This window comes from Ochotona curzoniae, unplaced genomic scaffold (genome assembly GCF_017591425.1).
Source record: "Ochotona curzoniae isolate NIBS_2020 unplaced genomic scaffold, NIBS_Ocur_1.0 contig_2318, whole genome shotgun sequence".
Classification (NCBI taxonomy): Eukaryota; Metazoa; Chordata; class Mammalia; order Lagomorpha; family Ochotonidae; genus Ochotona; species Ochotona curzoniae.
This window is the reverse complement of record NW_024465419.1, coordinates 12,069,753-12,083,638: the sequence shown is the minus strand read 5'-3', so window position 1 is coordinate 12,083,638 and position 13,886 is coordinate 12,069,753. Positions and strand designations below refer to the sequence as shown.

Sequence of the window (13,886 nt, the reverse complement as noted above, 5' to 3'; positions counted from 1 at the left end):
GTCGTCTTCAGGTTCAATTCCTTAGTAATAAACCTGTTGGAGATTTGTTTGCCATTTACATGGCATGCTTTTTGCCATTTACGTATCCTGTTTAGCAAAATATCTCTTCAATAATCTCTATATTTTAATTGTGTTGTGTTTGTTTTCTTGTTGCTGATTTTTAAAAATAGTTTGTTTTGGATGTAAGTCCTTTGTAAGGTGTGTGTTCTACAAATATTTTCTGTCAACTCAGACTTAACTTTTCATCGTTTTTCACAGAACAAAGTTATTTAGCTTTCATATTACTTTAGCTCTTTTTCTTCCCCTCATGGATTATCCTTTTGGTGTCTATAAACAACAATACCAACACAAACATTGAGTGTATTTTAATTTATTTACCTGTTCTTCAAATTCCTTTCACTGCTCTGTTCTCTAATGTCCCCTTTGCCTGACCAGGCGGCTGTTCTGCTCATCTCTGCAGGCAGCCACCTCCTGCCCATCCTGGGCCTCCCTCCTCAGCCGACACTGTGCTGCTTTGCGGGCCACGTAAAAATAATAAGGTAAAGCAGCCAGGTCAGTGGCAGCCAGGCTTGACGATGGGAGGGTACTGAAGGCCAGAGCCTTGCTCTGTTTGCTTGGCCCACGCTCTCTGCACTTCTGACACTCTGGCTGAAACGGTCTGCCGTTGGCTGCATGGACAGGAGGAGGTCACTTTTGCACTGATTTGAAGTGTCCGTGGGTCATCCGGGTTGCTAGTGGCTGGACAGGCAGGTCTGTTGTCCAAGGAGCGCTGGGGAGCTCAGAGGCCCGGGTATGTCCTGCAGTTTGTAGTGAACTGGGAAGACAGAAAGCATGGCTCTCTTGGATCTTCCACGCGGGTGCAGAGTCCCACTGCCTTCCCAGGCCACAATCAGAGAGCTGAATGGGAGGCGGATCTGCCAGAACCGGAACCGGTGCCCATGTGGGATCCTGGTGCTTTCGAGGCGAGGACTTTAGCCACTAGGGTATCGTGCCAAGCCCAAGGAGCTGATTTCTTAAAAGCATTATCTACTTTTATCATTTCTAAATTTGTGCAAGTGCTGTTTCTTCTGTATTAAATGTGTATCAAAGTTTCTGTTCTTGAACATTTTTGTAATAGGGCAAAAAATAAGAGAAAGAAAGGAAAAACAAACATGGAGACAGGTGAAGCTGTTATATTTATTCTACCAAGTGAGAATGCCATGGCGAAGTAATGTGCATCTTTAGTTCTTCTTGTCAGCTTTTCCCAATTCTGTGACATCATCAGCTATGCCCTGCCCTCTTGCTGTTCTGTGCTGGTCACTGTGGGGATTTGAATGCAGAAGACATCTTTTGCTGTTAAAAAAACAAAACTATTTCTTATATAAGAATGCAGTAGCATGGCAGAAGTTATTGGATTTTATAATAGCTAAGTTTATGAACTTATCAGTGGCCATGAATTCACTTACAAAAAATACTGACTGTATGTTAGTAAATGCAATAACCTATTTTATGAACTTGTATGTGTAAAGTTCCAGTTAATGGACTTTTAGTCTTTTGTCTTTGGTGCCCTCTTGTGGGCATTTTATTAACCGCTTGTAACAACACGCATTTTAAAGGTGTTGTTCTTATTTGAAATACTTGATTTTATAAACTTCTTATTTTGTTAATCCTTTGACATGCTTTTGGCTGTGAGAGAAAAAAGAAAAGTCACGGTTAAAGTTGCTTTCACCCCTCAATTCACTCTATTGTGTATCAGTATTGTGCGCAGGGGATGTAAGATAATCCTTTGTTTAGAAACTTTGGATAATGCCAAGAACTTGTTCAGTCTTGCATCATGGAGCCTCTGAAGTCCTGCCCACACGCCTTCACACCATTTAGGCTTGTTGCACTGATGAACAAGTCTTTTATGAGTTTTGGAGATTCTGAAAGCTTTGATGTCACTTTCAAACATGCCTCTAAACATGCAGAAAGCACAGCTCCATAAAGGTTCTGTTTGTTGAAGGCAGGTACGTCAAAAGACAACAGCTGTCTAAGCTAGCGCACTGGTTTTGCAGCGGCACAGGGGGACCACCTACTGACAGCAGCGCAAGAAAGCTCATTCTTCATGCAGATTTTCAGATCCGGCCGTCCTTAGTCATTTTGAATGGTTGAATACCAGTGGAATACTTTGTTCAGGTGTGAAGACATTGGAATGGTGCATGGTGCTTAAGGGCAGCTATGGAAGGAAAATATTTTTTGATGTTTTCTCGGCAGTTAGGCTGAGCATGGTGCCATGTTCACTTAATGTTCTCCATTCTAGCCAGAATATTTCTTTTTAGGTTCCCCCTTGACTCTAGAATGCCACTATCTGCCTTTCCACATGTTTTGGTAAATCCCAAGGTTCAGCCGGCGAAGGAAGCCAGCTCAGCTCAGAAAGCAGGGCTGCTCTGATTCTGCTGTTTGCTGTGTCTGTCCACACTTCATAGCCTGTTTATATGTGCATCTGTCTCTGTGGTCGTGCGCTCTGGTTCAGCTGGATTTTATTTCTGAGAATAATGTGAGTTCTGGGATGATCTTGGTGGATGGATTTGCATCTGTATCCCTCGGGCATCCAGGATGCCGCCGTACTGGACTGCAGGAGGCTGGTGTCTCAGTGAGGTCATGTCAGTGAAAGCTAGGCCAAGGCTGTAACTCCTCGGGTGAGGCGTCCCTAGCCCTGCCCTTGCCTGGGGCCCACGAGACCCTTGCCTATATCCTGTCTGCTCTTTCCCAGCGGATGTTAACGTTCATACTTCCCAGCTTTATGCAGGGATTTCAGTTCCTGTATGTCAAAACCCAAAGGCTTCTATCCTCCAAACGCCTCCCGCCTGCCTTTACCACTAAAAGATATGTAAAATAAGTCACGCTCTTCGCACAGCTCTAAGATGCAGTTTGACTTATCATCGCAGCTCTGTTTTGAGCCCTTGGGGTTTCTCTTACTGTCTTAAAACCTTAACTCTGCGTGTGTAGCATGTTTTTTATATTTACTGCTGGCTGTTTTAAATGGCACCTTTAAGAGGTTTTCAAGATACCTGGATCATTATGCAATTTAACCTGTGTAATTAGTTCATGGATGTGCCTTACCCATTCTCCTGGAGAGTATCCTTTTTCCCATGCTGCAGCAGGAGGCAGACTCGTGGGAATTGTGCAGCTGGGTGAAGCCTTCGTGTCACTGCTTCTACACTACCTTCTTGGAGGATGGTGTTTGTAACAAAAGCATTTCATATCGTTTCAAGAGTAACGTCGCTACGGATATTCCCAAGAAGGGTATCTATTTAAAGAACAGTCTGCCTCATTAGTCTTAAATGTGACAGTACCTGATAAAATGTTTGTGCACAGATCCTTAAAATCATTCAGTTAGACACTGAATACCTAGAAAAAATCCTTTGAAGTAGTGGATATCGAACATGTAAAGGCACTTAGTGCAAAGTCTTATTATTTCTGACTCTTAGAGCATAACTCTGTCTTAGGAATGGAGTAGGATTTCCTAATAATGTTTTCAAACGTTTGTATTCCATGTGGATTTTATGATTCATAAACTGGATTATCATCAGTACTCTGTTTTGCATTCCTGGCACATGATGGCCACTGATTGAAAATGCTATTGTATTCCTTACTGGAATTGGCCGCTCTCTGCTGTGGGGGAGGCATCTGTTCCACAGACCTTTCTCTATAAAGTATCAACATGTTTTTTTTTTTTTTTTTTTTTTTTGCTTTTCTTTTCAGAAGGATACTGGAGTGTATATAAATAACTTTGAAAAAAAATGTAACAAATAACCTTAACTATAAATATATGTATAAAGTATCTGATGAAAATTTAGCAGATACCAAGAATAAGTTCAGAATTAGGGAGTTTTTAAAAGTTTAAAAAAAAAAAAGATCGTTGCTGAAAAGTTTTCAACACCATCACCAAATTATTAGTGCATGGGTTTTTAAATTTCATAGCCCAGTTCTCATTCCATCTGGACTTCATTAATTACTGTTTGGGTGACACCCTCTCATTAGTGAATTAAGTGTTCATACTGTTTTTATTGCCTCCCCCTCCCCCTTTTTTTGCCATCAATTTGTAAAATGGAATAGCATCTTAAGCAAAAAGACTGTGTAAGTAAAAATAATCTTCAGTGGGAGCACTCACTTCCAACCCCAGTTCAGTGTGTTGTAGGTTATCTAAGCCAGTTGTGTGGGTCCAGAGCTGTAAGCTCCGTGGACCCTTTGTGTAGACTCAGCTACAATGCAGATAGAGAAAGGCTGACAATCCCATTTCATACCAACCAGATGTTATATTTCTTGTTATTGGTCACAGCACTGACTGTTACAAGAATAAGGGACAAATGACTCACATGTGTAAAAACAGATTTAGTGTTTTGGGAATAAGCTCGTTTCAACCATGATAAAATAAGACTTTAAACTGGCAAATTCTAAGAAGGAGCTGATAGAAAATCAGCTTTAATTGCTGCCGTGAGTGGGGTCTACTGGGAAGAATTAGTTCCAACTTAGCAAAAATTTAGTATTTGAATCGAGGGCGAGTCAGTCTATTTGTACATGCCATTCTCTTCATGTCTTAGCAAAACAAAACATGCGGTAGTGAATTTGTCATACAAGGGTACTTCAAAACTTTGTGAAGAACTTGAATTAATTAATATGTTTATTTTGATGCAGTCTAATTTTGAAGTCCATGCATAGTTTTCGTAGAATGCACACATTTTTCATGAGCTTTTTGAAAACTGTTTGTATAAGCCAAATTGTACTTAAAACATACTGTAGATAATTTAAAAGCCTTCACATCATTGGAAGTTCGAGCTTGGGTGTTAGCCTCAGATAGACCTATTTTAAATAGTTGCTTCCACACAAATTATTAAATCTGTTTGAGCCTTGGTAACATCATTCATAAAGTAGGATGATAATGCCTCATAAAGTTAATAATAAGAAGCTTTAATGAGAAGTCTTTAAAAAAAAACCTCAGCATAGGGATTCCAATTCATTGATAACTATTTGTATCATTATTAAATAAATGATCAGCTGCATATCTCTAGTTAGCTGCTTTAGGTCCCCTCCCAAGTTTTCTTCAATAGCTATTCCATGTTTTATGATAGTATGTTTGTGTAAATAAAGATGTCATTTTTGAACATCATTTAACATATCTCCTTGAGATGAAGAATTTCATTTGGAATTACGTGAGAACAATATTTTGTACAAAACATCAAGAATCTGTCTGAGAGCCAGCATTGTGGCATGGTAGATGAAGCCATTGTGCACAGTCCCAGCAGACCACACGGGTGCCAGTTCCTGTTCCAGCTTCCACTTCTGATCCAGCTCCTTGATAATGGCCCGTGGAGAGCAGCAGAATAAATAGTTGTGTCCTGGCTACCCATGTGGGCTATCTGGATGAAGCTGCTGGGTTCAGTCTCACTCTTCCCTGGTCATTTCGGTCCTCTGGGAAATGTTCTGGCAGATGGAAGATCTCTCTCCCCCTCTGTCTCTGTAATTCTGACTTTGAAAATAGTCTTTTTGATAAAAACTCTATCTGTTAACAAAATCTGGCTGCTACTTTTAGAAGTTTGAGAGTCCAATGGTGTGGGAGCAGTTTCATTAGCCAGCTCTGCAGTTACACAGTTGTGTACAAACATCTGATGACATAAGGCTGTGGTAACCCAAAGTTATGCCACCTAACTCAAACATGGAGTCCATGCGAGATGGGATGTGTCTGATGCAAAATAGAAGCCATAACATAAAACACCCCATCCGCATGAATGCGTGCGTGTCACTGCTACCGAACACTCATCCTTCAAGACTTCCCTCAAGGACAGCCTCTTCTGTGAGGCCTCCTTCACCCATGCAGGAAAGAGCTACAGGCTCTATTCTTAGTCTTCCCATCATACTGTCAACAGTTTCCTTATAGCACTTAACAGATTGCCTAGTAATTTATTGTTCACATGTGAATAGATTTCCCTTAGACATCAAGCTCCTTTAGAAAGAAAGTGCAAGAAAACCAGATCTTGCTCAGTTTCATATCTGATGCCTTGTCCTCTGAATACTTGATGCATTGCAAAACCAAAATAAATGCTAATTGAGTAAATTAGCAGGTAGAACTATCAGTTGGTTCAGTCAGTATTTATTCATCCAGTGCCTACTGTATGCTAGGTATTTTTGTACTGGGGGGAAAAAAAGAAGTCTTGTCTTATTTAGAATGTTCTAGCAGTAGAAAAGGTCAGGTACTGAGTATGAAGAATATAGGATAAGATAACAGAGAAAGATGGAGGCTTCATTTTAGACTGGCAGTCAGAAGAAGCTGCACTGAGGAGGTGACATCTAAGTGGAGACCTGAGTGAAAAAAATAGCTCAAGTTGTCTTGTGGAAGAACATTCCAGCCTGAGAGATCAGTCTGTTTCAAGATTGCAAGAGAGACATGTGTAGCATGCTGAAGAAATAGCAAAGGAATCCACCGTGGCTGGAGCTGGTTGAGTAAGAAGGGATGGGACAGGAGATGGGATTGGCAGCTGCATTTGGCTGTGCTAAAGGATTGTGGGTTTTATTCTAAGTGTGATGCAAGGCCAATTGCAGAGTTTGCAAGAAAAGAATAACAATGTGATTTCTCTTTGGAGAAGCTCAGTTGGCCTGTTGTCATGTAAGACTAAAAGGGGTAAGGCAGGAAGCTGTGACAGTAGTTAGGGGACTGTTTTCATATTCATAGTCCAGGGGAGAGAGGCTGGTAGCTTGGAGTAGGAGGAAATGAATAATATGTATAGGGCTCTTTGAGACTAGGAAATGATGATTAAGCTGTTAAAATTACAAGTCTACACCTTTTAAGCATTCAAGTAGATAAAAATTTGGAGGTAACTATGTAAAATTTAAGTGTAATATATGTAGTAGTACACCTGGCGAAGAAACTAAAGACCTCGAGACCAGCAAGCTAATCCTACCTGTAGTGCCTGCATCCAATTTGGGGTTCAGTTCATGTCCTGGCTGCTCCACTCTCAAACTAGCCCCTGGTTGTGCCCTGAGAAAGAATTAGAGGATGGCTCAAATCCTTGAGCTTCTGCACCCATGAGGGAGACCCAGAAGAAGCTCTTGACTTTAAATGGTTCAGTTCTGACCATTGCAGCCATTTTGAGGGATAAACCGGTGCATGGAGGATATCTCTGTCTTTCCTTCTCTTGAAGATCCTATTTCTTAGTTCCAGCTTTCCTTTCTCCTTATCATATTGTTGTTATTATTATTTGAGAAGCAGAAAGAGAGAGCGAGCTCTGATTCTCTGATCCCCTCCCTAAAATGCCTGCAATGGCCAGCACTGGTGTGCTGGGACCAAGGACGGAAGTTGGGAACTCAATGCAAATCTCACGCGTGGGGAGCAGATCCATCCCTGCTCTCTCCCAGGGCCAGCACTAGCAGGAAGCTGGAATGAGGAGCCATGTGGGAGCTCCGGCTTGGGCACTGTGATGTGAGATGCAGTGTCAAAGTCTGCATCCTCACTGCTGGCTCCAGTCTCACTGCCTATGTAGAAGATAGAATTTAAATTTTTTTGGTACACAACAAAAAATTTGGAATCCATACCTGTAAGGAAGTTGGATGAGTTCCTTTCCAGCTATAAAGGTTCATAATTGTATAAGTCTGTAAGCAAGTATTATGTTGAGTATAATTGTGTTTTGAGTTCTACTTGAAGCACTTTGTGGATTCAGAAGTAATTTTTGTTCAAAAAGTATTTAGATTCATTAACAAATTATTATGCGTTCGTAACTTTGAATGCAAAAGTGTAATTCAGGTTGTAAATTCTGTAGAAGTTTGGGAATAAGGGCAATTAATAAAGGCTGAATTAGCCTGGAGATAATAAATACTGGCTCTGAGACTAGTCAGATGGCCAGAGAACAAGGATATACTGGGTAGGAAAAAAAACCATGATCAATAAGGAAATCTTAGTGAGTTTAGTATCCTATCAATCATAACCCCTATGAGAAGAGAAGTGAGTTAAGTTGTCAGTCTGCTGCTCTTGGAGATGTATGAATAATGGGAAAACAGGATTGGCCCAGTGGAATGAGAGAAGTACACAGAAGACATTAAAATCCAGGCAATATAGGCAAGAACTGGAGCCAGGATAGATTCCGTATAAATTAATGTGGTTTAAATAGTATTCAAGAAAGCTTGGTATATTGTTGTGCACTTTGAAGGTGTGAAGCTGCTCTGATACAGGTAGCAGGCACCAATTTTCCCTGCCTTTTCTCATTTAATCAAAGGACATCCAGGGGAGAAATTAAAGTTTAAAGGGTTTGGATGGCTTGATTAAAGGTCATATTGTTAGTATGTGACCACAAGCATCTAACAAATATCTGACTGATTCAAGAAGATTAAAGGGGAGTCAGAAGGCATTACCTACCCTGACCCAGCTATGATGCATGGGGTGTATCTAGTAGCAAAGGGGATGGAAAAGAAGAGATGGGGCTCAAAGAGAATTGTCTTTTGAAGACCTTGCATAGAGCGTGAAACACAGGAAAACACTTAGGTGTTACTCGTTGGAAGCATAATTGCTGTACTTTAAGGTAGTCATTGTTGGGAGTAGAGACAGAACTGGAGAAGTGGATGGAGTAACCTCTGATTTATGTTGAATTTCAGGTGTCATTAGCGTTTAATTACTAAGTAGAGATACAAGAGTATTTTTGGATTTGGTTGGTTTCAAAATAGGAGATAGTTGAAAGCATGAGAATGAAGAGGTCTTCCCATAGAGGGAGAGACTTGGAGATATTGTGCCCAAGTTTGGCATGTGAATTTGGGAAGAGAAGTATCAAAAAGCTGTCCTGCTCCTGTTACTTGAAGCCACCTACTTTGTTGCTAAGACACATTGATGTTCCTATATTTTAACCTTTGCCAGAAGTAGGGTTTGTGTAAGTGTTTCACTAAAAGTGGAATAGAGTCATATGAAATTTAGTATATGAACAATTGTTTATTAAAAGCAGATTTCATAGTCACTCAAATAAGATTTTGAGTTTACTTTGATGGTCCTATTATGGTGTGTGTGTGTGTGTGTGTGTGTGTGTGTGTGTGTGTAAAGCAACAAAAGAAAAGAAAGCAGGTAAATCAGACTTTAACTAAGGTTAAAAATTTTTGTACAACATGGAACACTACATTGAGAGAAAACACACCCTACACAATGGCTGAAAGTATTTGTAAATCATGTATTTCATAAGGGAGTAACAAAAAATTGTGTAATAAAATGTTTATCAACTCTACAGCAATAGTAACAACAACAACAAATAAATAGCTCATTTCAAAAGTAGGTAAAGGATTTGAGTAGACTTTTCTCCAAAGGAGTTATATAAATGGCCAGTAAACATGCAAAAGTATGGCTCATCGTCAGTAGTAGGGAAATAAATGCAAATCAAGTTGCAGTAAGATAGCACTTCCTACCTATTAGCGTGACTATTTACTTTAAAAAAAATGAAACTAATAAATGTTGGTAAGGATGTGGGAAATTGAATCCCTCTGCATTGTTTGTGGGAATGCAGAATAGTACAGCAAATATGAAAGGTAGTTTGATGGATCCTCAAAAAAGCAAACATGGAGTTATCTTACTGTGTAACCATTGCACTTCTACACATACACCCAAAACAACTGAAAGCATAGACACAATCAGTTCACTACATGAGTATTTATCCCACCATTAAACCTACTGGCCAAAAGGGATAAGCCCAAAAGTCCGTCGGCTATATGGGAAAAGGAAATTGGGTTGAAAAAAATAGGAATTTATTTTGCATTGAAAAGCAGTAAAATTCCAACATGTGCTACGACGTGGTTGAATCTGGAAGTATTATACCAAGTCAAGTAAGCCATACACAAAAGAACATATATTCTATGATTCCACTTATGTGAAGTAGCTAGATGAGGAAAATTTATAATGACACAAAAGCAAATAGAGGTTACCAAAGGCTCGAGAAAGGGGAAAATGAAGGGATCTTTTGTAGTGAATACAAAGTTGTGTTTGGGATAATGGAAAAGTTCTGGAAATGCATGATAGACATGGTTGTACAGCATTGTGAGTATACTAAATGCCACAGAACCGCATGCTGGGCTGGGCTGGGCTTCTGGCACAGTGGGTATTTTCTCTTATGATAACATTTGTAAGTGAGCTCTTATATCAGTAGAAATAGTGATAATTTTGGCATTATAAAAAGTATAATAAGCTGAAATTATTGTTAAGAATCCATCCATCTTTGAATAGACTTCCTTAACATTGAGATTTTGCATGCAGGATGAAGATGAGCTGGATTCGCACACCATGGTAAAGACCAGCTCAGAAAGCGTGGGCACAATGCGGGCCACGAGCACCATGAGTGAGGGGGCCCAGACCATGATTGAGCACAACAGCACGATGCTGGAGTCGGACCTGGGCACCATGGTTATAAACAGTGAGGATGAGGAGGAAGAAAATGGAACTATGAAAAGTAAGTAACTTTTCCCCATTGGGTATTAGTCTTCTCTCTTTAAAGTATACTTGTATAGAAACCAAGATACTTCTGTATTAAGTTTTTATAGGCAACTATGGAAATGGCTTGGCTTTATTTAAGAGCAAAAAGAAATAAGAATATGGCAGAAGTAAACTTTTTTAAAATCAAGTTTTAATATACCAGAAAGTAGCACATATTTCGTTGAGGGTTCTGGAACTTTTGAAGTCAGCTAACACATAATTTGATTTATAAAGTATTTTAGAGGAAAGAAGATAATGTTCCTAACATTTACTTTTCCAATTAAAAAATTGAACCTAAAATTCTTTTCCAATAAATACAATGTAATGTTATTTCATATTGTCTAAATTAGCAGTTAAGCCGCAGAGACAGAGGAAGTGTAAGCTAAGGCAAGAAACAGGGGCTGAGATGGGCAAAGAAATACTCAAAAGAACAAGACAGACACAAGGCTAGAGAAGATTCCATTCCATGCATATTTGCAGCTGCTTATCAAATGTGGGGCACAGTGCTGGGATGTTGCCGGGGCTAAAATGATGATGGAGGCATTCTCTCTAGGAAAGACATTTGGCACAATGGTTGAAACACTGCTTGGAACATCTGCATCCCGTGTCAGAGTATCTGGTTTGAGTCCAAGCTCTCCTGCCTCTGATCTAGCATCCTACCTCCTGGGCAGCAGCAAGTGATGTCTCAAGCACTTGGGTCCCTACCACCCACAAAGGAGACTCCGAGGGAGCTCCAGGTTCCTGGCTTCATCCCTAACTACTGTGGGCATTTGGGGCATAGGGCAGCTGTGATGCAAGATCTCAGTGTGTTTTCTGTTCTCACTCTCTCTCTGCTGTTCAAATAAAAAAGAGGGAAAAGCGCCCTCTTTTTCTGACCTCTGTCCCGTTCAGAGTGATGAAGATAGGGCTGCTTTCGCAGATCCTGTCATTTCTGTTCAGTAGTTTTAGGCACTCCAGTGAACAGTGCAGGTATTTTCACAGCGATAGGCAAAAGCAGATGATCTCCTCACAGCACCTGACCATCTTTCCTTCCCTTGTTGCACTAGTCCTGTTGGGGTCCGTCAGAGCCTAGCATGAGGTTGTCACTTGCAGGTGGCAGTAAATCTGGATTACATGACTTCCGTTGTTGTAGAGCATGGAGAATGGTAAATGTTCGAGTGCTTTGCTGGTGCTAGAAAATGGGTACCAGAATTTTCTGACTTTTCCTTCTTTAAATATTTGTTTGACGTACACATACAGAGGCAGACAGACAGAGCTCCCATTTGCTAATTTCTTCTTCAGATGCCTGTGAGAGCTAGGGTGGAGCAGGTCCCAGAGCCCGGAGCTGGGAGCTCAATCCAGATCACCCAATTGGGTGCTGAGGACTCAGTGCTGGAGCCGTCATCTGCTGCCTTCCCAGGTGTACGTCACACTTGATCTTAGCCAAAAGCCGAGAAGCGATCTCAGGCACATTGGCAGGAATCTGGAATCCAAAGCAGAATTGACACTCCAGTTCAGGTGCTGCCGTATGGGAGGTGGGCATCTTATCCATGAGGCCAAAGGCTTGCCTTTCTCTGTTTTCTTTTTGCTCACCCTTCCCTTTTCTGACTCCTGTTGTGTTATGCCTTGTGTGAAGGCTACATCAGTTTTGAGCCACCTGCCTCACTGCTGCTGTTTGCTTCCCATGTCCCACTAGATAACCTGTTATGTTTCTCTGCTTTGGAAGGGGAGGATCATGAAGCACAAAATTCAGATCATTAGATGATAAATCCTGAGTTGTGGGTTGGGCAGATAGGGACATTTTGTCTCCCATCACTAATGGGTTTTCTGAAATAGGTAACATACCCAACATGCCTTACACAGCAACATAGGATGGATGGTCTTGTGTGTTCCAAAAACCAGCCAGAATTAGGGTACAGGCCACATGTCCTGTGGAACAAAAAAAGCCCTGTGGTAAGACCGCAGATGGTCCCATCAGCATGTTCCATCACTTTTCCACAAGCAGATAAAGTTTTTACAAAAAATTTTATTATTCTTAGAGATGAGTTAGAATACTTTACCCTATCTGCAGTGAGAGCTACTTAGCTTCCTGTGCATGAACAACTTTTTTATGAAGTCATATATATGAACATCAGCTGTGTACACTGATTTTTAAAATGAGTTTTTATGGGCCCGGCGCGGTGGCGCAAGTGGTTAAAGGTCCTCGCCTTGCACGCCCGGGATCCCATATGGGCGCCGGTTCTAATCCCGGCAGCCCCGCTTCCCTTCCAGCTCCCTGCCTGTGGCCTGGGAAGGCAGTGGAGGACGGCCCAAAGCTTTGGGACCCTGCACCCGCGTGGGAGACCCGGAGGGGGGCTCCTGGCTTCGGATCGGCATAGTATCGGCCCATTGCGCTCACTTGGGGAGTGAATCATCGGACGGAAGATCTTCCTCTCTGTCTCTCCTCTCTGTATATCCGCCTTTCCAATAAAAAAATAATAAAAATAAATAAAAAATTTAAAAAAATGAGTTTTTATGCAATTAAATCATGTGAGCTCATTGTATTTCAAGATCAACATAAACATAATGAAGTAGCAGGTATTGTCCTTCATACCACAACTTTCCATATGTAATCTAACAATTTTTAGCTTTAACAACTATAGAAATCAGTGTTGTGATTTTATAATAATAATGGATATAGGTATGATTTTTGAATTAAAAATATTACTGAAAGCCCATTTTTTAAGTGGAACAGATAATAGTTTTATCAGCAAGTTTTAAATTCCAGGGACCAACTTTCTGTGAGCTTTTCTGCAGGTTAGATGTTATTTTATAAGGTGGAACTTAGCTGTTGCCCCAAGTTGAATCACGTACTGTTAGAATAACCCCTAAGGGCTGTCCTGATGTAGTCGAGCAATAGTTGACAATGTGAAGAAGCTGTTGACGGAGGACAGTTACTGAGCCACATAACTATTTGCATTTTGTTTTTCCTCAAGATCTAAGTCTTCTTTGAAGTTTTTAAAGATTACTTGGTATGTAGGCTCAGCTGACATCCCATCAGGCCAAGCTTCATTTGCTAATGTGCTAGCATCTCTATTCCCTAAAAAGATTATGATGGTGATTTATTTTTAACCTTCTAGAATCTCTAGAATGTTAAATTATGTAATAAGCATTCTGTTTCGCATCTCCCTTTCCATTGGGGTTTCGAGCTAGTTGTCTGATTTAGCATTCTCATCAAGTTAAATTACGTGCACATGTTACCTTTTATACCATTATCCGGGAAACCAGGTATTATAGACAAAAATATTTAAAAATTTGATCTGTTAAAAAAAAACAAATAAGCAAAGCAAATGAAAACAAGACATGCACCTGCAGGCCTGTCCCAGGGAAATCTTCCAAACTGGCTCTCAGCAGTGTTGGTGAAACTGTTCTTTTTCTCCTCCCCCCACCTAAGTGTCCCATTATCCATGGGATTCCC

The 13,886-nt window shown here is 40.7% G+C and overlaps 1 protein-coding gene across 1 annotated transcript in view; it reads left to right on the top strand.

Moving 5' to 3' along the window:
* STK3 (serine/threonine kinase 3) overlaps positions 1-13,886 on the top strand; it is a 274,727-nt gene that overhangs the window by 185,582 nt on the left and 75,259 nt on the right. Inside the window, exon 9 of the mRNA XM_040972635.1 lies at positions 10,235-10,427. Coding sequence (XP_040828569.1) covers positions 10,235-10,427 — 193 coding nt within the window. The remainder of the gene's footprint in view (positions 1-10,234; positions 10,428-13,886) is intronic.